The sequence below is a fragment of the Mirounga angustirostris genome, unplaced genomic scaffold (assembly GCF_029215605.1).
Source record: "Mirounga angustirostris isolate CCGP_5_RB_7025 unplaced genomic scaffold, mMirAng1.0.hap1 SCAF_7, whole genome shotgun sequence".
NCBI lineage: Eukaryota > Metazoa > Chordata > Mammalia > Carnivora > Phocidae > Mirounga > Mirounga angustirostris.
Genome location: NW_026991715.1, coordinates 43,261,175 through 43,281,469, shown reverse-complemented (window position 1 = coordinate 43,281,469; position 20,295 = coordinate 43,261,175). Strand labels below are relative to the sequence as shown.

General features: G+C 38.2%; 1 protein-coding gene across 8 annotated transcripts in view; it reads right to left on the bottom strand.

Moving 5' to 3' along the window:
* GPBP1 (GC-rich promoter binding protein 1) overlaps positions 1–20,295 on the bottom strand; it is a 71,267-nt gene that overhangs the window by 32,717 nt on the left and 18,255 nt on the right. For 6 of the 8 annotated variants that reach the window (XM_045895193.3, XM_064596143.1, XM_045895185.3 and 3 more), the window contains one exon: positions 8,102–8,221. In XM_045895193.3, coding sequence (XP_045751149.1) covers positions 8,102–8,164 — 63 coding nt within the window. In that variant the 5' untranslated portion in view covers positions 8,165–8,221. Of the gene's footprint in view, positions 1–8,101; positions 8,222–8,525; positions 8,545–16,528; positions 16,540–20,295 lie in introns of those variants that run through there. The other 2 variants (XM_054512093.1, XM_064596139.1) reach the window with 2 other exon arrangements.

Sequence of the window (20,295 nt, the reverse complement as noted above, 5' to 3'; positions counted from 1 at the left end):
AGCCCGCATCAGCCTCCCTGCTCAGTGGAGAGCCTGCGTCTCCCTCTCCCTCTGCCTGCCACTCCCCCTTGCTTGTACTCTCTGGCAATTAAATAAAAATCTTCAAAAAGCAGCAACAAACAACAACAACAACCAAAAAAAAAAACCCAACTGACTGATAAAAATTCATGATTCTCCGAACACCTGACTGGTCTTAGGTTATGCCATATATGGCAAATGATGCTGCAAGTAATGGTGACAATGTCCATGATTCTTAACCAAACTAATGTAATATTAATCCAAATCATGTTTAACAACAAATCCTTAAGTAAAGTGATCTGTGCCCCTTCAGGTGGAATGTTTTTATGTGAGGGAAAATAAGCCACAGGCTAGCTTCAATGAAGGATGAGAGTTGTTTTCTGGCCCATCTATTGTCCTTATAATTGTAGGTTAAGGACACCAAAAATTACGTCAGTTTAAACTCTCCTGAGTGGATTTCAATGGGTAAGAGAGAAGCCTCAGACCACATACTGGCTGGATGGGGGAAAAAAAAAAATCACCTACCTGTCCTCTCTAGGATTTGCTCACAACCAGCTAGATCCTGGTCTTACCCTGCTGTTGAGGATGTTAACAGAAGCCTTATTTAAATGCTGTATAAAACAATTAAATGGATTTGGTTTTAGCCTTGCTTAGAATAATCAAAGTGGCTGACAGAGTGGTATAATCATATGAAAATTCAAGTTTGGCCAAGAACATGTAGGGCCGATGGGTTGATTGTTGGGACAGGAAACCCATCAGGGGCCCTGAGCACTTCCTTTCATTCTTCTTCTATGCCAAGAATGCAAGAATGCAAGGCCTTCACTGCTCTTTGTATGGCCCATTTCTCAAGTTTATGTCTGCAGTGAGCATCATTTGAGAGATGACAGGTAGCATCCTTCTCTGGGACAAAAAGCAAGCTTATTATAAATGCAGTAGACTCCCCCACTCAGCACCAAGGGTAGCATCCACCTGGACCCATCCATGTCAACTACCAAAGGTTTTAGGGGGCATGAAAAACCAGTGCCGACATCATGCTTATTCTGCTTGTCATTCTACTAATAAAGTTCTTGGCCCTTGATCCAGGAGTCTCATGTCTCCTGCCAGCATCTATGTGAGCTTGCTAGCAGGATAAAACCCAGACCCTTCACAGATGGACATATACACAATAACATAAGAATAAGAAATACAAGTAATAAGACTAAAAAGGTAGATAGGAAACTTATTATTTGTGAATGTATGACTGCCCATATTTAAAAAAAACAAAATAGGGCGCCTGGGTGGCTCAGTTGGTTAAGCAACTGCCTTCGGCTCAGGTCATGATCCTGGAGTCCCGGGATCGAGTCCCACATCGGGCTCCCTGCTCAGCGGGGAGTCTGCTTCTCCCTCTGACCCTCCCCCCTCTCGTGCTCTCTCTCTCTCAAATAAATAAATAAAATCTTTAAAAAAAAATAAAATAAAATAAAAAATAAAAAAAACAAAATATAAAGAGTAAGAACTAAAGCTGCTAGATACAACACTAACACAAAATGTAATGTATCTGTAGCAAAGACTTAATAATAAAGTTTTTTATTCTTTTTTTAAGTAAACTATGCCCAATGTGGGCCTGAACTCACAACCCAAGATTTAGAGTTCCATGCTCTACCAACTAAGCCAGCCACACACCCCAATAATAAAGCTTTTTAAAATATCACTTAGGGGGCGCCTGGGTGGCTCAGATTGTTAAGTGTCTGCCTTCGGCTCAGGTCATGATCCCAGACTCCTGGGATCGAGTCCCGCATCAGGCTCCCTGCTCAGCGGGGAGCCTGCTTCTCCCTCTGCCTCTCTCTCTGTCTCTTATGAATAAGTAAAATCTTTAAAAAATAAAATAAAATATCATTCAGGGGCACCTGGTGGAGCTTAAGCCACAGAGTTTACTTAAAAAATAAATTAAATAAATATAATTTAAAATAGCCAACAAGTACTACAAAGTACTTGAATACACCCAATGAAATATATATGCAAGACTGAAAAACACAGTAACTTTAAAAATGTTAAAAATGACATGTGCATACATATATGTAATACATATACATACACGTGTACAGATGTATGTTGTCCTAAACTAACATGAAAAGAAAAGGAACCCAAAAGAAGTAACGAAGAATGCTAAGAGGTGTTTCAAAGAAATGTAACTCCACGTCCAAGAAAGACTGAAAATGCAGTTTATGACAAAGAATGGCAAAAAAACTGTGATAATCTAACAAAGTCTGACAAGCATTTAAAGTAAAGAGAATAGTTACTAGCTCGTACACCATGCAGAAGAGGAATTGGCAATATCTAACCAAGTCCCAGCAATTTTTTTCTTTTCTTTTTTTTTTTTTTTAAAGATTTTTTATTTATTTATCTGAGAGAGAGAGAATGGGAGACAGAGAGCATGAGAGGGGGAGGATCAGAGGGAGAAGCAGACTCCCCGCTGAGCAGGAAGTCCGATGCGGGACTCGATCCCAGGACTCCAGGATCATGACCTGAGCCGAAGGCAGTTGCTTAACCAACTGAGCCACCCAGGTGCCCCCCAGCAATTTTTTCCTGAATCTACACTGAAGCCTTCTATTCAAACTGTGGTCTACAAACAAGCAGAATCAAATTCACTTTGAAGACTGTTATAACTCAGGCCCCGTCGAAGAACTACTGAAATGAGAATCTGCATTTTAACAAAATCCCCAGGTTATTTATTTATTTATTTATTTAAAGATTTTATTTATTTATTTGACAGAGAGATAGAACAGGTAGGCAGAGAGGCAGGCAGAGGGAGAGGGAGAGGGAGAGGCAGGCTCCCCGCCGAGCAGGGAGCCCGATGCGGGGCTCGATCCCGGGGACCCTGGGATCATGACCTGAGCCGAAGGCAGCCGCCTAACCGACTGAGCCACCCAGGCACCCCCCCAGGTTATTTATTTTTAAGATTTTATTTATTTATTCATGAGACAGAGAGAGAGAGAGAGAAAGGCAGAGGGAGAAGCAGGCTCCCCACCTTGGAGCAGGGAGCCCGATGCGGGACTCGATCCCAAGACCCTGGGATCAGGACCTGAGCTGAAGGCAGACGCTTAACCAACTGAGCCACCCAGGAGCCCCCCAGGTTATTTTCTTACCCATTCAAGTGTGAGGAGCAGTGGCCTAAAATTTCTTATCCATGTGTACAAGGAGATACCGTAAAAATATTCAACGCAGTATTTCTCTAGAGTAGCCAAAAGTTATGTTATGAACAATCTAAACTTAAATGGACAAATAAAATGTAGTATAGATAAACAAAACAGGATACCACACAGAGTTTTAAGATGGTTACACTACATTTGTGGATATCCAACATGGGGGGAGAAAATCTCAAAGATACAATGAATGTAAAAGTAAGATGCAGACATATACATAAAAATCACTGATAAAATTTTTTAAACATACATAACAATACCATTTGACATTCACATACGTAGTTATAGGAATATATGCTGAGGATACCTCTGGGGAAAAATGAAGAGAAAGGACGTGAAGAAATAGAGGACAGTGGACTTCAATTGCATACATAATGCTTTACTTCCAAAAGCAATAAAAGCTAATCTAGAAGAATGTTAAGATAGGACTATCTTGATGTTTAATAAATATTCATTTAATTATTATCTATCATTCTGTGTATGTTTCATTAAAACCTTCAATGAGGTTTTTTAAAGAATTATCAAAACATGTAAAGAACTGCTGAATCACTACATTGTACACCTGAAACTAATATAACACGGTATATTCACTATACTGGAATAAAAATTAAAAACTTAAAAAAGAGAGAATTACCAAAACAAATAAGCAAATTACAAATTACCAAAGCAAATATATCTGCAATGGCAAACAAATTCCCCAATGTAAGGGCGCCTGGATGGCTCAGTCGTTAAGTGTCTGCCTTCGGCTCAGGTCATGATCCCAGGGTTCTGGGATCGAGCCCTGCATCGGGCTCCCTGCTCAGTGGGGAGCCTGCTTCTCCCTCTCCCACTCCCCCTGCTTCTGTTCCCTCTCTCGCTGTCTCTCTGTCAAATAAAAATCTTAAAAAAAAAATTCCTCAAGTGAAAAGAGCTATTACAAAATCACTAAGAAACAGATTACATGAACAAGCAGTTCTTAAGAAACCATAACACCAAAATATACTCAACCATAATTTAAAAATGCAAAATAATGAACTACCATATTTCATCTAATTGCAGATTTAAAAATATAAAAACATCCAGTGTTGCCAAAACTGAGAACACTAGCCCCCTCTTAAATTCTGATGGGATTATAAATAAGTATAACCTTTTTTTTTTTTTTAAAGTAGGCTCCACACCCAGCATGTAGCCCAACACAAAGCTTGAACTCAGGACCCTGAGATCACAACCTGAACTGAAATCAAGAGTAGGACACTTAACCGACTAAACCACCCCAGTACAACCTTTTTGAGAGCTATTAGACATTACCTACCAAAATGTACAAACCCTCTGATCCACTGATTCTACTAAGAATTTACCCCACAAATGTATTCAAGAGATGCCCAGACAATCCTGCAGCTCAGTCCATTAATTGGTAAACTAATTAAATAATAACATGTAGATCCACTCAATAAAAGATTTCAGAGACACTGAAAAGTTAGATCCGTAAGCAGTGATGACAGATATTGGAGATGCCATCTCTAAAGTGAAAAAAATTAATTTTATCCAAACCAGAATAAAAATACATTCTGGTGTCTGCATAAAAGCATCCTAATACTCACTTCTGAAAATTAGTCTACTACCTAACAGTTGAGAAAAGAAATTTATTAACTTGATAAACATTAAAGTCAGGCACACATGGATTCGTATCCTACCTCCAGCACTTTGGGGCACATTACTTACCTCTCTCAACCTCAGTTCCCTCCTTTGTATACGGGAGAAAGAAAACAGAGAATTTACCTCTTATGTTTTTTGTTGGTATTCACGTGAACTGCTTTATACAATCATTGGTACGAGAATTTACCTCTTACGTTTTTTGTTGGTATTCACATGAACTGTTTTATACAATCATTGGTACGTAATGACTCAAAAAAACAGATACTACCATGAGCAAGAAAGAGACCCTCCATATCCCTTTACCGTCTTTATCCCTTTACATACTTAAAACCTTTTTCTGGATTCCTTTAAAAAGTAACTTAGCAATTTTTTCTTGGATGCCCGCAGTATGAGTCACCAGTTAACAAAAACTCTACATAGTAAATAAGAAGTTTCATTGAACTCCACTACCAGCCTGACTGAATTTTCTGATCTTCTCTAGCCTCAACTTTAAATACACATTTTCAACGCAAGCCAACAGTTTACGCACTATTCAAAGAAATTTTGGTAGAATATTAATGACTATTTTTTAGATGCTGCCATGAAAGAATCCATAATGCACTAATGCTACACTCTAGCCAGAGAAGTAATTACAGAATATTGAATATGAATATGAATTTACTGTAGTGGAATGTCAAACAGGTCTGTATTATTTTGTACTTAAAAAGAATAAAAATTCCTGTATTTTCTATTTTGTACCACATATTTGCTCTTTCAGTATCACATCCCTGCCATCAACCACCTTCTCCCCACCTTTTTTAAGTAGGCTCCACACAACCAACGTGGGGCTTAAGTTCACCACCCCGAGACCAGAGTTACACGCTTTTCCAAATAAGCCAGGCAGGTGCCCCAGGAATCTTCCTTCTTCTAACAATACTATGAAAGCATACCTCAACCTGATTACAGGGATCGATTTATCACCCTTCCTACGGTAAGATGGCCAAAAGAAGCATCTAAAACAAAGAGGTATCCAAACTTTTCCAGTATCTACAACTATTTCAGTTCAGTATTGCTTCAATAATAAAAATGTTATTACCCAAAATGTAACTCAGGATCTATTAAAGGATGACAGTATCAGTAGAAATTTACATTTTCTAATAAAGAAAACAGAAGACCACAAGAGAAAACATTAGTGCACCACAGATGTATGACTATTATTTTAGTTATACTAACTATGTGTATACAAAACATTATGTACAATTTACTTTTTATTGGGTCCCAATCAACAGCTCAAATGTCAATGCCCTATGACACATATAATCAACCACATGCAGTTTAAAATTTCACCACATGATGGGGCTAAAACTCTACACACCTCAGAAAACTACTAAAGTCCACTTCTAAAAATATCTTTTTATTTCAAGTCCTCATGCCTTTGAACAATAAATAAAGACTTCCATTACACTGAAACAGAGAACCCCACAGTAAATTAGTCTGTTCCATTTATACAGGGTAAGATTAAAAGGGCTCTGGCAAATAAGAGGTTAATTATAAATGAGAACCCATGAATAGTGATTTGGAGACATGAAAGGATAAGATGGAAGGTGTAAGAAGTCATTACTAAAAGCTCTATATTTATCAAAACCACATTGGGTAAGGTCTAAGAAATAATTTCAAGTACTGCTAGTTAAGAGTTCAAATAAATACCATTTTCTGTAGATAAATTAGAATAGATTAGAATAATTGAGATTTAGAGGTGGCAATCCCAATTCTCAAAATCATCATTCATGAAGACCTATATCCAGATTAAGGGTCAGGTTCTGGAAACTGGAAAGCAGTAAGGATTTCACCACATAAACCAACAGTTAATCTTAATCAACCAACAGCTACTCCTAATCAACCTCAGATTAACATCTGAATGAAGACAAAAATTATTCTCAATCTTACTGTTTTGTAACTCACTTCCCAGGTGCTAATTTTTTATCAATTCCCTTGAAAATGAAAACAAGTGAGAAAGTAAACAAATAGAAAAAAGAAATAAAGGTGGGTGGCAGGAAACTCTACATAGTCAAGCTCTGAAGTAGGCCTGAAAAAAAATAAGCCTGCTAGAGGGCAACATTAGAGCAGCTGGGTTTACAAGGAAGTGGGGAGGGGAGTAAACTACACAGACCTACACCTAAGAGGAAAGGGGGCAATCAGAGAATCTCTAAGAAGTGTTCTCAGTAGCTTAATCAATATGTCTCCATTTCCTAACAATTTCAAATCCATGAAATGAGATATTTAATCATCTGACAGCATTCGAAAATGAGACCTACGTAAAGAGTACAGAATAGGAAATGCATCCTGGATTCTAGTCTAGGCTCACAGTATTTCTATGAAAAACAGGCAAGTCAATTAACCTTCCAGAGAATCCATCTGTACAAAATTACAGGCCAAAATTTGGGTCAATCTATTATGATCTGACAAGTCCTTACTGGGGAAGGACTTTCCAAATTATAAAAATTGTTCCCATAAGAGTTGCTTTTAATAAACTTGTTTTTTTTAAGAACTGCCTGTACCTCAAAAGTTCCTAGATGAACGCCTTAGCATGATAGAGCATGACTAACAGGCAAACAGATGATCAAAACTCTCCCCCTTGATTCCTTTGCACTATGGAAAAAACAAAGTCAAAGACAGCTATTAAGCCAGTTAGACTGGTTCTAACCAATTCCAAAGGTCTCTCTTATCAAGCCTTTAAGTGGAAGACAACTACAATGCCTAGCAAGTCTTATACAAACTATTGTTCTGATTTTTAAGTAAAATGAACATTTCTTAAGATTACTGAGGCCTGATATGTAACAATGTTGCAAAGTTTTCATCACTCCTGAAATTTTAGTGATGTGCCATTCAAAATCTTATTTGTCTAAAAAAGAAATCTTCTGGGTATAAGCAAAGACCTCAAAAGCCTCAGATTTTTCTTTTAAAGTATTACCTACAGAACAATAAGTAAAGCAAGTTATTATCTAAGGAATAGTACAGATAAAGGTAAGACACAATGTATCTAATGGGTTTGAGTTAAAATGTGTGGACCTCTGACTAGTACAAAAGACAACTGAAGTAAATGGTACAGTATGGTGATGGAAAACTGACTTTTTAAATAATAAAAACTAACAGATTCCGTATGAAATAACTTAGATAGTAATACAAGAACATTTTTTCCACAAAAATATTAAGGCTTCACGTTTCAACTACATTTGCGTACAAGAAGAAATGAGAAGCAGACACAAAGAAAGAAATGCAAAGAGTACCTTTGTTGATGATGGTGGAGTAGGAAAATTAAGCCAGGCTGGTGCAAAGTCATGCTGCGCCATTTAGGTCCAGTCTCTCCAACTCAGTGAAACAAGGCTTCAACACCTCATGGCAAGTCCCTGTCATATAAAAATGGAAGGAAATTAGACCTGGAGCTCCTTGCCAAAATTATCTTCTTATGCTCTATCGCTTCTAAGCGACAATGATTTTACTACTCTAAGATTCCAATTATAATGAAATTCTAAAATAGGCAAAAATATAACAGAAACTAGATCACTGGAGTGGATGGGGGGAGAGGGCTTGTGGGGTAAGGGTATGACTGCAAAGGGAAGGTTATTCTTGAGGTAATGGGGGTTTTATCCTGATTGTGGTTATACAAATGTACAAATCTGTCAAAAATCAAATTGAATACTTAATATTGACCAATTTCACTATAAATAATCTCAGGAGGGCGCCTGGGTGGCTCAGTCGTTAAGCGTCTGCCTTCGGCTCAGGTCATGACCCCAGGGTCCTGGGATGGAGTCCCACATCGGGCTCCCTGCTCGGGAGGCCTGCTTCTCGCTCTCCCACTCCCCCTGCTTGTGTTCCTGCTCTCGCTGTCTCTCTCTCTGTCAAATAAATAAATAAAATCTTAGAAAAAAAATAATAATAATCTCAGGAAACCTTATTTTTTTTTAAATTACTATGGTCTAATCCCAGATATCAAGTGTCTCTAAATGTGACAAACTAGGATGCACATTACACCATCTATAATGTATTCTCACCCCCACCCCAGATGGAATCTGAAATCTGACCTAACTTTCACGAAGTTCAACACAGAGAAACAAATTAAAGGAAATCTGAGGGAAATAATCCAGCAAATCCAGATCACAGGATACTCGACAGGTGAAATGATCGGTTTTTCCCCCCAACAAATAAATGGCTTTCAACATGCAGATCAAACACATGTGGGCCTTACACAGATCCTTACTCAAACCAACCTTTAAAAAATGAAAATTAGGAAACAATCAAAAATTTAAACATGAACGGAACACTAAATGACATTAAGAAATTATTACTCATTTTAGATGTGACAATGTAGTGTGATGGTGGTAAATAAAAGACTGAATGAAGTCTTTACAATTACACTGACGTATCTGGAATCTGTTTTAAAAACCAGATAATGCTATGGAGCACTGGGTGTTATGCACAAACAATGAATCATGGAACACTACATCAAAAACTAATAATGTAATGTATGGTGATTAACATAATAAAAAATTTTTAAAAAATAAAAACCTGATAGTGCTAAATGGGGATAACTGAAAAAAGGTTGCACATATGTTTATAAATGACAGTACAAGGAGGTGTGTAAATACTCTTTTCTCTAGTTATATATATGTTTGAAAATTTTCACAATGAAAAGGTTTGTTGTTTGTTTTTTAATTACAATCATCACAATAAGTATCAAATATTTTAGACACTAGTGCTTTTCTGCATTCTGAATTTAACTTTCTGGGAGCCTCTATCGACTGCATCAATAAAAGTTTCAAGTTGCCAGCCCAATCTAAACAGCAAATTCAGTTTTTGGTTTTTTTTTAAATAAGGCAGAAGCCAATTGGGCAACTGTACTCATTTCAATACAACGCTTAAGACTATCACTCAATGAAGGAATCAAATTTTCTGTGCATCACAATGTCTGAGTTTACTAATAACAAATGTTTTATATTTACAACTGCATAATCTAAAAAGTGAAATTTTAAAAAACAAAATCAATACCACTGTTAATCTTCCCTTTTCCAAATTCTTTCAAATATTGTTTCTATGAATCCTTTAACGTCATACCAACTTGCTAAAATACTTTAAGAAAAATTCTCAAATATTATAAAATATTCTATTTTTACTATCCCAAACCGTAGAGATCTATTTAACAAAAGGTTAAAAGTAGGGACGTCTGGGTGACTCAGTTCGTGAAGCGGCCGCCTTCAGGTCAGGTCATGATCCCAGAGTCCTGCTCCTTTTATTTCTGGGGGCTCCTTGCTCGGCGAGGAATCTGCTGCTCCCTCTGCCTGTTCTGTCTCTGATATATAAATAATCAATATATATATTAATATATATCAATAATCTGATATATAAATAAATCAAATCTTTTTGAAGAAAAAAGTTGAGTGGCCAGACACAAGAAATGGACACAAATGGTAACTCACCAGGGTAATGAAAATGTTTAAATGGTATAAGCTTATATGAGCCATGAGCTGATGGCTGAAAAACCTTGATACAATCTGAGTACCCTGAGACAACCAATGCCAGTAATACATTTGTGAAACAAATGTAAGAGTGCACCTAATCAAAATAAACTACATAAAAATTCAGGCACTCTAAGCTCTAATTCTATTACCATCTTATACTACATTTTGAAGTCTTCAGAAATTAAAATGCAAACTAAAGTGTTTCTGGATGAGTAAGGATTTTCATTATCTATTCTTACACGAAGCTACATACTAAGCTGCTTTGTGATGTATATAATAGGATGTTACTTTTCCAGTAAGCTTTTGTTGAAAAGCCCTAAAATTACAGTTTTAATAACTAAACGGGAATGAAAACCCATTTAGTGTGTATAAAAAAAAAATTGCAGACAATCTGAAATAAATAAAGCTTATCATTTTAAATAGTCAAGTGATAAGTTATATACTAAAAACAATCCCTAGGAGACAAACCAATAATATTACCTATTCATTTTTGCAATGTCTTTAGAATTTTTAATTTAAATTTAGTTTTAAAAAATAAAGTATGAATAGCTAATGGCAAAAGTTTTCACATTCTGAAAAAAGGTAAAGAACACTATTAGCTAATATTAAGGCATTTACACAAGTGAGAAGGAATCATGATAGGGCACCCCAAAATATGCTACTTTAACGTAAGAAATAGTTTTGAGCTGAAGGCATTTTAATTCTTGCAATGCCTTATCTTTCTGAAAGCAGAGCCTCCAAAAAGAATTTATCAGTCCCCTCCCCTGGAGCAACTCTTCCCTACAGACACACACACAAAATCAGCACCACACCCAGACATTGCCACAAACTATCATTTCTCCCATCTATTCTCCTAAGGGCCCATTTACCTATCTTTCCAAAAAGTTAGGTTTTTCCATTAAGTGCCCTTCCCCTGCTCACCATGGAATTAGGTAAAGAGTTGGCAAATTCTAACCACCCCTGAGTTACTCGGAGGTAGGAGCACACTCTAATAAACATCTATTTGTTTTCTTGTTAATCTTTCTTTTGTCAGTCTAATTTACAGGGCCCCAAGCCAGGGAACCTAGAAGGACAGAAGAAATTTTACCCCCTTACCTGTATAAAGCCAAATTAAACTTTCAAAAGTGCCACCCTATCAATTTCTTTTAACTACACTTAGTGCCATCCAAATTCATTCTATCTTCCTTTCCCTGTGTAATATTAGGAGCTGAATTGTGCCCCTCCCACTATGTCCAAGTTGCAAGCCCCCAACTCTGAACAGAACCATTAATAGTAGATAAAGGCTTAATGAGATTAACTTAAATGAGGTTGTTAGGGTGGGCCCCATTCCAATCCTGTGTCCTTTTAAGAGGAGGAAGCTGGGACACATTGAGATACCAAGGCTGCACAGAAAGAGACCATGTGAAGAGGCAGCAAGAGGGTGGCCATCTGCAAGCCAAGGAGAAAGAGGTCTCAGAGGAAACCAACCATGCTGACATCTTGATCTTGAATCTGAGCTTCCAAAACTATGACAAAATCAATTTAACCCACTCAGTTTGCAGTATTTTGTTATGGCTTCCCTAGCAAATGTTAAAAGAAATAAAAGGCCCAAAAAACTGAGTGACCTCTCCTCTCCTAAGCCCTGCATTAACAAACCAAGACTTAATACCTAACCTGATTACACTTTAAGACCCTCCCAGAAAAAGGGGCACATGGGTGGCTCAGATGGTTAAGCATCTGCCTTAGGCTCAGGTCATGATCCCAGAGTCCTCCCATCCAGCCCCCCGTGGAGTCTGCTGCTTCTCCTCCCTCTCTGCACCACCCCCCCCGCCCCCCTGCCATGCACTCTCTCTCAAATAAATAAAATATTTTTTTAAAAAATACCCTCCCAGAAATGAAATCTTAACTGGTCAGTCTGGAATTTCCTGGTCAGCAGTAGTGAGGTAATCACCTGACAGACCCCTTCCACCATTTCCTTACTAGGCAGGATGACTTTGGCAAGGTAGACTGTTTCTTCTCTTCACTAAAATTAGGTAACTACTACTTACCTTCAACTTGGAATCTACTAAAGTTCTAAAAAGACAACTACCCTTTCTTACCAGACTATCTACATACAACCCTTTAAAAAGGTTGTTTTTCATTTAGCCAAACTGCTCATAATCCTTCATTAATAAGAACCAAAAGATGACTTTTCAAATTCAACTTTAGTTCTCTTGAAAATAAGCCTGTGAAATGCTCCTTTCATATAAGCTTAGTTTAATATATTAATAGATTTCATTTAAAAAGTGGGTCTTCCTCTTCCTGATTCAGGACTAAAGTCATTTATATGAGGAAACACAAGAGGGTTCCAGACTGTGAAGAGTCAGAGTAGGGATGAAAGGGTATCAACACCTGGGAGTGGCCCAGCACAGGATGTCAGTGTCAAAGCAGGGTAAGGAAGGGTATCCATGCAGGGACAGCCAGGGATGAGGCACTGAACCCAAAAGAGTGGGGAAGGCATGGGGGGGGGTGGCAGGGGCAGTTAGTGAGAAGAGTCAAGATGCTAAGCAGGCAGAGGTGAGTGTCCACATGTGGGTGGTGGCAGTGGCTACAACATAAAATTGATTATATACAGGGGAAAAGTAAGTATTGAGAATAATGAAAGCTAAGTTTCATACTGTGAAAGAACGCAGTAGTAACAGAAAGGGTGAAAACTAGAGTGAATTTTGCAGTGTTATATTCTATCAGTACCATTAATGATTAACACAATCATATATTAATAATATTAAAATACTTACATTCACATATACTACACAAAGATAATATTTATGTATATGTACCTCTCCCAACTCTGCACTGAGAGGGTGTGAGCGCAGTGACTCCAATAAATGAGCATACTTAACACAGAATCTTGGCTTCTATTTTTTTTTTTTTTTTTGAGAGACCGCACGCACGCACACAAGCAGGGGGAGCCGCAGGCAGAGGGAGAGAGACAAGCAGGCTCCCCAATGAGCAGGGAGCCCGACAAGGGGCTCCATCCCAGGACCCCGGGATCATGACCTGAACCAAAGGTAGATGCTTAACTAACTGAGCCAACCAGGCGCCCCTAAGATCTTGGCTTCTAAAAACAGATTTCCACTAAACAAAAGCAGGGCTTTGAGAAATAGCTGATTCCCAGGGCTGGAGAAAAAAGATGACAAAATAAGCCTAGAATATTTTATCTTAGCAAAAAGGAAATATCCAAATAATGATTATGAAATATCAAAAGGGCATAGAAACCAGCTTGAATGGGTTCCCACTGGCCAAATCAGGACAATTTGAGCATTAGAAACAAGAAAACACATGTTTAGGCCATTAACACAAAATGGCGAAAGAGGGAACTCCAAGAGCCTACCCCTTCACAGTAACAGCAAAACTCAAAGCAAAATCTGTCAGAATCAGCTTTGTCAGAACTCTGAAACAGTCAAAGGCTTACAGCAATCAAGCACACTAAATCCAGAAAACAGAAATGGCAGGAAAGCTTTGTAGCATTTTTACTTGCCCTTAACCCCCATCTCTCCGGGGCACAATGGAGGTCCCAAAAAGCCAGTGGGTACCCAGGTCTCTGGTTCTGGGGCCCTGTAGAACTTATTCTCACAGAATTACGTTTGTATAAACCTGTCTGGGGGCTACCTAAGAAATGACAAGAGGTACTCGCCTTTGTTTTACCTAACATGGAAAGAAAAGCTGCTATGCTAAGGGCATTTTCTTCCAAACAGTAAGGGGTATGAACCTCCTCCTCCTTGGGACAAAGGTTTATAACTGAGTAAACAACAGCACACCTAAAGCATGGAAAGAAAGGCTGAGAATTTTCTTTGGGAAATTATGACATTGCAAAGAATCCCTTATAACAGGAGGCTTAGAAAACCACACAAATGGCCAGGGCAAGACACATGCTTAAAAAAAAAAAAAAAACCTGAGAAGACCCTCTTACTTCAACCTCAGATTACTCTTTAGAGTCAAAGAAAACAGGAAGTGAAGACTAAGATAGTTATAAACACTGTGGCTAATCTTTGAAGAAATGACCTAACACAGACCTAATGGGCAAAGATTGGGAGAGTTACTTTTTAACTTTATTTCTATTCCTTCTTGGCTCCAGACATGCATCTGCAACAAAACACTAGCTGAATACAGCAAAGGTAAAAGTGCCTCTTGTTTGAAGAGCTCTCAGAGCAGCATTATCCATGGACAACAGAAAAAAAACTGCTACTGTATTGCATTGAAATTACTTTAGTAATGAACCTTTAGTAAGTCTTATTAAAAGGCTGCAACCAGGGGCGCCTGGGTGGCTCAGTCGTTAAGCGTCTGCCTTCGGCTCGGGTCAGGATCCCAGGGTCCTGGGATCGAGCCCCGCATCGGGCTCCCTGCTCAGCGGGAGGCCTGCTTCTCCCTCTCTCACTCCCCCTGCTTGTGTTCCCTCTCTCGCGGTGTCTCTCTCTGTCAAATAAATAAATAAAATCTTAAAAAAAAAAAAAAAAAAAAGGCTGCAACCTGTCTCAGCAGTGCTGTGAGCACTAAGAGCTGGTTCCTTGTTTGACCCATGTGTGAAAAGATCTGTCATCTTTAGACAACATACTGATCCTAATGATAAACTTCTGTATTTTGTTCATCACGGATTTTTGCATTAATTTTTTAAATTTTACTAAAACATTATCTGAGGGCGCCTGGGTGGCTTAGTTGGTTAAGCGACTGCCTTCGGCTCAGGTCATGATCCTGGAGTCCCTGGATCGAGTCCCGCATCAGGCTCCCTGCTCTGCGGGAAGCCTGCTTCTCCCTCTGACCCTCCCCCATCTCATGTGCTCTCTCTCTCATTCTGTCTCAAATAAATAAATAAAATCTTTGAAAAATAAAAAAATAAAAAAAATAAAACATTATCTGAAAAACCAAAAACAAGAAACACTAAGCTAAGGGACCACAAGCTAAGGGACAGTGACTTCAGAGACACCCAAAACAAAGAACAGAAACTTTACAAAAATAGTTACAAAAAGTCACTAAACAAACCCCCAACTACAAACCCAAAGTAAGTAACCCTGAGGACTGGGGGGTGGGGTGGGGGGTGGGGGACACGACACACGACACATTCGGTTCCCAGCCTCCAAATTACAATATTAAAAATGCTCAATTTTCTACAAAAAAATTACAAAGCATTCAAAGAAATATGAAAGTATGGCCCACTAACGGGGGGGGGGGGATGAAAAATTACAAAACAGTCTCTCTGATGAAACACAGACATCAACTATCCTAAATACAAAAAGCTAAAAGAAACAGCAAGGTCTCAAAAAAAACAGAATATCCCTAAAGAGGTTAAGAATTACAGAAAGGGGGCGCCTGGGTGGCTCAGATGGTTAAGCGTCTGCCTTCGGCTCAGGTCATGATCCCAGGGTCCTGGGACTGAGTCCCACATCGGACTCCCTGCTCCTTGGGAGCCTGCTTCTCCCTCTGCTTCTCTCTCTCTCATGAATAAATAAAAAATAAAAGAATTACAGAAAGGAACCAAACAAATTCTTGGGCCAAAAAGTACAATAACTGAAATGAAAATTTCACTAGACAACTGCAATGGAAGATCTGAGCCAACAGAAGGAAGAACCAGATTAAGTGGAAGATAAGTCAATTAAAATTATCAGTCTGGAACAGGAAGGAAAAGAAAGAAAACTACAGAGCGTCAACCCTTAATTTTGACCTCCAACTTTCTAGTTAGATTCTTCTTTTAAGCTTGTTTTTTGGCTCAGTCGAAAGACCCTGAGGGCAAAGCATACCCAGAAGGGAACAGAAACTACCCTCTCAAGCAGTAAGGATTATCCTGAGCCAGCAAGACACCTCTGTCAGTGAATGACTCCGAGACAGTGACCGATTTGACCTTCACTGCCTACCTGCATGTACCCAACTCATCTTTGCTGCACATTTTCCTTATATAAACCTGGAAGTATTTTCAGCATTTTGGAGACAATCTTTGAGATGCTAGTCCACTGTCTTTCTGGCGTTGGCCTCACTGAAATAAATTCCTTTCTTGTTTCACCACTACTCGTATCTCTGCCTTTGGATTCTGTCAGCAGGGACTGGGCGAACCTAGTTTGTTTGGGAACCCCCGAGACAGGTGCTCTTGCACCTCTGCACCCCAGCTACAAAAAGACCTGTGGGACACCATCAAGAATACCAACATACACATAGTGGAAGTATGTAACATACACATACTACCTATTAAAATTCCAACATTCTTTTTTGCACAAAGAAGCCATTCTCAAATTCATTTGCAACTGCAAGGGATCTCCAACATCCAAAATAATATTGAGAAGAACAGAGTTACAAGACTCACGTTTCTGTGTTTCAAAACTTATTACAAAGCTACAAAAATAAAATCGCAATGGCTTAAGGACAGATATATAAACCAATGGGATGGAATTGAGAGTCCAGAAATAAAGTCATACATGTATGGCGGCCAGTTAATTTTTTACCAAAGCACTAAGACCATTTAATGGGGGAAAGAATGGTCTTTTCAACAAATGGTGCCAAGACAGATGGATATTCGATGGACTCCTATTCACACGATATACAAAAATAAACTCAAAATGGATCAAAGACCTAACTATAAAAACTAAAACTACAAAACTATCCGAAGAAAACATGGAGGTAAAGCTTCAAGATCTTGGATTTGGCAAGAGATTTTTATATACGACACCAAAAAGACAAACAACAATAGAAAAAAATGGCCTTCATAAAAATACGAAACTTCCATGGCAAAGGATATTATCTAGAAAGTGAAAAGACAGATAAATGAATGAAAAGAATGGGATAAAGTATTTGTAAATCATATCTTGATAAGGGTCTAGAGCACTGTGAATTGTGTAAGACTGATGAATCACAGAGCTGTACCTCTGAAACAAGTAATACATTATATGTTTAAAAAAAAAAAAAGACAGGAAGGGAAAAATGAAGATGGGAAAATCGGAGGGGGAGACAAACCATGAGAGACTATGGACTCTGAGAAACAAACTGAGGGTTCTAGAGGGGAGGGGGATGGGGGATGGGTTAGCCTGGTGATGGGTATTAAAGAGGGCACGTATTGAATGGAGCACTGAGTGTTATATGCAAACAATCAATCATGGAACACTACATCAAAAACTAATGATGTTGGGCGCCTGGGTGGCTCAGTCGGTTAAGCGTCTGCCTTCGACTCAAGTCATGATCCCAGGGTCCTGGGATCTAGTCCCACATCAGGGAGCCTGTTTCTCCCCCTGCCCCTCCCCCTGCTGGTGCTTTCTCGCTCAAATAAAATCTTTAAAAAAATAATAATAATACGTAATGTATGGTGATTAACATAATAAAAAATTTTTAAAAAATAAAGAACTCTTTCAACTCAACAACAAAGACAAAACATCCCAATTTTAAAATGGGCAAAGGACTTGAAAGACATCCCCCCCATTAAAAAAGAAAAAAAATAGTATCTATCAAGTATTGATGAAAATATGGGAGAAACTGGTACCCATGTACATTGTTACTGGGAAGGTAAATTGGTGCAAACACTGCAGAACAGTTCAGTAACTCCTTAAAAAGTTAAATATATACCGTATGACCCAGCAATACTATAAATACATGTGTGTGTGTGTGTATATATATATATATATATATATATATATGGATATATACCCAAAAGAAGTGAAAATGGATATTCAAGTATTTGCACACCAGTTCAATACCAGATCTATTCACAACAGCCAAGAGGAGGAAGTATTCCAAATGTCCATCAATACATCAATGAATAAACAAAATGTGGTGTATGTACACATATATTCATTATAAAGGAATGGTAAAGAATTAACCTCAAAAACATGCTAAATGAAAGAAGGCAGACCAAAGGTCACATATTGCACAATTCCAGTTATACGAAATATCCATGAGTAAATCCATAGAGACGAAAAGCAGACTGGTGGTTGCCAAGGATTGCAGGGAGGGAGGAATGAGGAATACTGCTAAATGGATACAGATTTTTCTTTTTGGGTGACAAAAATGTTCTGGAATTTAATAAAGGTGGTTTTACACCAGTGTGAATGTACTAAATACCACTGAATTGTAGGCTTTAAAATGGTTAACCTCATGTAATGTGACTTTGATTTCAATAAAATAAGAGTGCTGTACTACAACCCCTTGAATAAAACACCATCAATCCAGATATAAATGCATACACTGAAAAATTAAAAGAGGAGGTTATTTACACAATTTTAAGTACCTCCTACCACCCAAAATAAAAACAAAACCACTTATTACAATTCTGCAGTGAAATAGCCAGGTAAATAGCCTGGGAAATCCTTAATGAACAGATCAAAGTGAACATCATCAGTTATAGAACAAACTGAAATCGTGCGCCAGATGACAGAATGCAATGAGTAAAGAAAGCACTGCTTTACCTCTGTAATAGTCTAGTCAAAGATGCATAACCCAAAGAAGCACAGCCTGTCTGAACATGAGAAACGCCAACTAGAGAGACGTTATACCACAATAACTGGCCCATAATCTTCACGCATCAGGTTATAAAAGGAAAATCATTTTTAAAAAATGATCAGTCTGTGACACATGCTCATCCTAAATCTTTCGTGAGTCACATTTTAACTTTTAAAAACCATACTATGACATTTTATTCCATTGAATTTTGTTTTCATTGCTGTAATACCATAATGAAACTCTATTAATATTTAGGAGACACTTATTAACTACTGATTTACAGACTTTCCTAATAAAAAGTAAAAGAGGCCCCTCCCCTATAGATTCTGATTCCACACGTCTTAAACCGGACCTACAATTCTGTTTTTAAGTGATGATCATCAGGAAAGGATGGTAAATACTGCAATAAACATCAAGAAAAAAATCCCTGCCTAAGGAACATGGCCTCTAAAGGAAAATATTCTATAGCTTGACTATTTTTTACACTGGACCATGAAACAATATCCAGTAGCTTCTGTTATCAATATACTTAAAATTATAGATTAGACAAATATAACAGAACATTAATAAATTTCACAAGAACAAGAAACCTAGAATATTACAAATCCATCCTTTAAAAAGTTTCATCTTAATGTTTCCTTTAAACCTGGAATTTTCTTAGACCCTTTCTTCTTCCTCCTCGGTTTACCCTTTTCTTTAAAATATTTATTTATTTGAGGGCGCCTGGGTGGCTCAGTTGGTTAAGCGACTGCCTTCGGCTCAGGTCATGATCCTGGAGTCCCGGGATCGAGTCCCGCATCGGGCTCCCTGCTCAGCAGGGAGTCTGCTTCTCCCTCTGACCCTCCTCCCTCTCATGCTCTCTGTCTCTCATTCTCTCTCTCTCAAATAAATAAATAAAATCTTTAAAAAAAATAAAATAAAATATTTATTTATTTGAGAAACCATGTGCACCAAGTGCAAGTGCCAACAGGCAGGGAAGGGCAGAGGGAGAGATTCACAAGGGGACTCCCTGCAGAGCCTGAAGAGGGGCTTGATCCCAGGGCCCTGAGATCATGACCTGAACCAAAATCAAGAGTGGGATGCTTAACCAACTGAGTCACCCAGGCGCCCCCTCAGTTTACCTCTTAAATTATTCAAAACCTGCCCATGCTTTGCTCACCAGAAAAAAAAATGTTAGAGAACTGTGACTGTTAAATTGTTACATACAAAAATTGCTATGTTCACCCTCCAAAAAGAATTTTAAGGAGAAAAAAAGCATTACTGGAAACAGGATGCTTCTAATTCTCAAGTTTCCAGACTACTAAAGGTAAAATACACAAGGTAACTCAAGAGCTGTGAAACTTAAAATGAACTTCAAGACTTAATTTTCACTAAGAAAAAATATAAACCCTACTCTATAAACAAATTTTTACGCATTGAGCTTCTCTTTCCTCATAAAACTGAAGTAGGTTAAGTCACCCTGAAATTTTGTCTAATTCAGCTATGAGATCCTTTTTCTTATAAGGGTTGGTAATGGTACACTTTAATTAAGA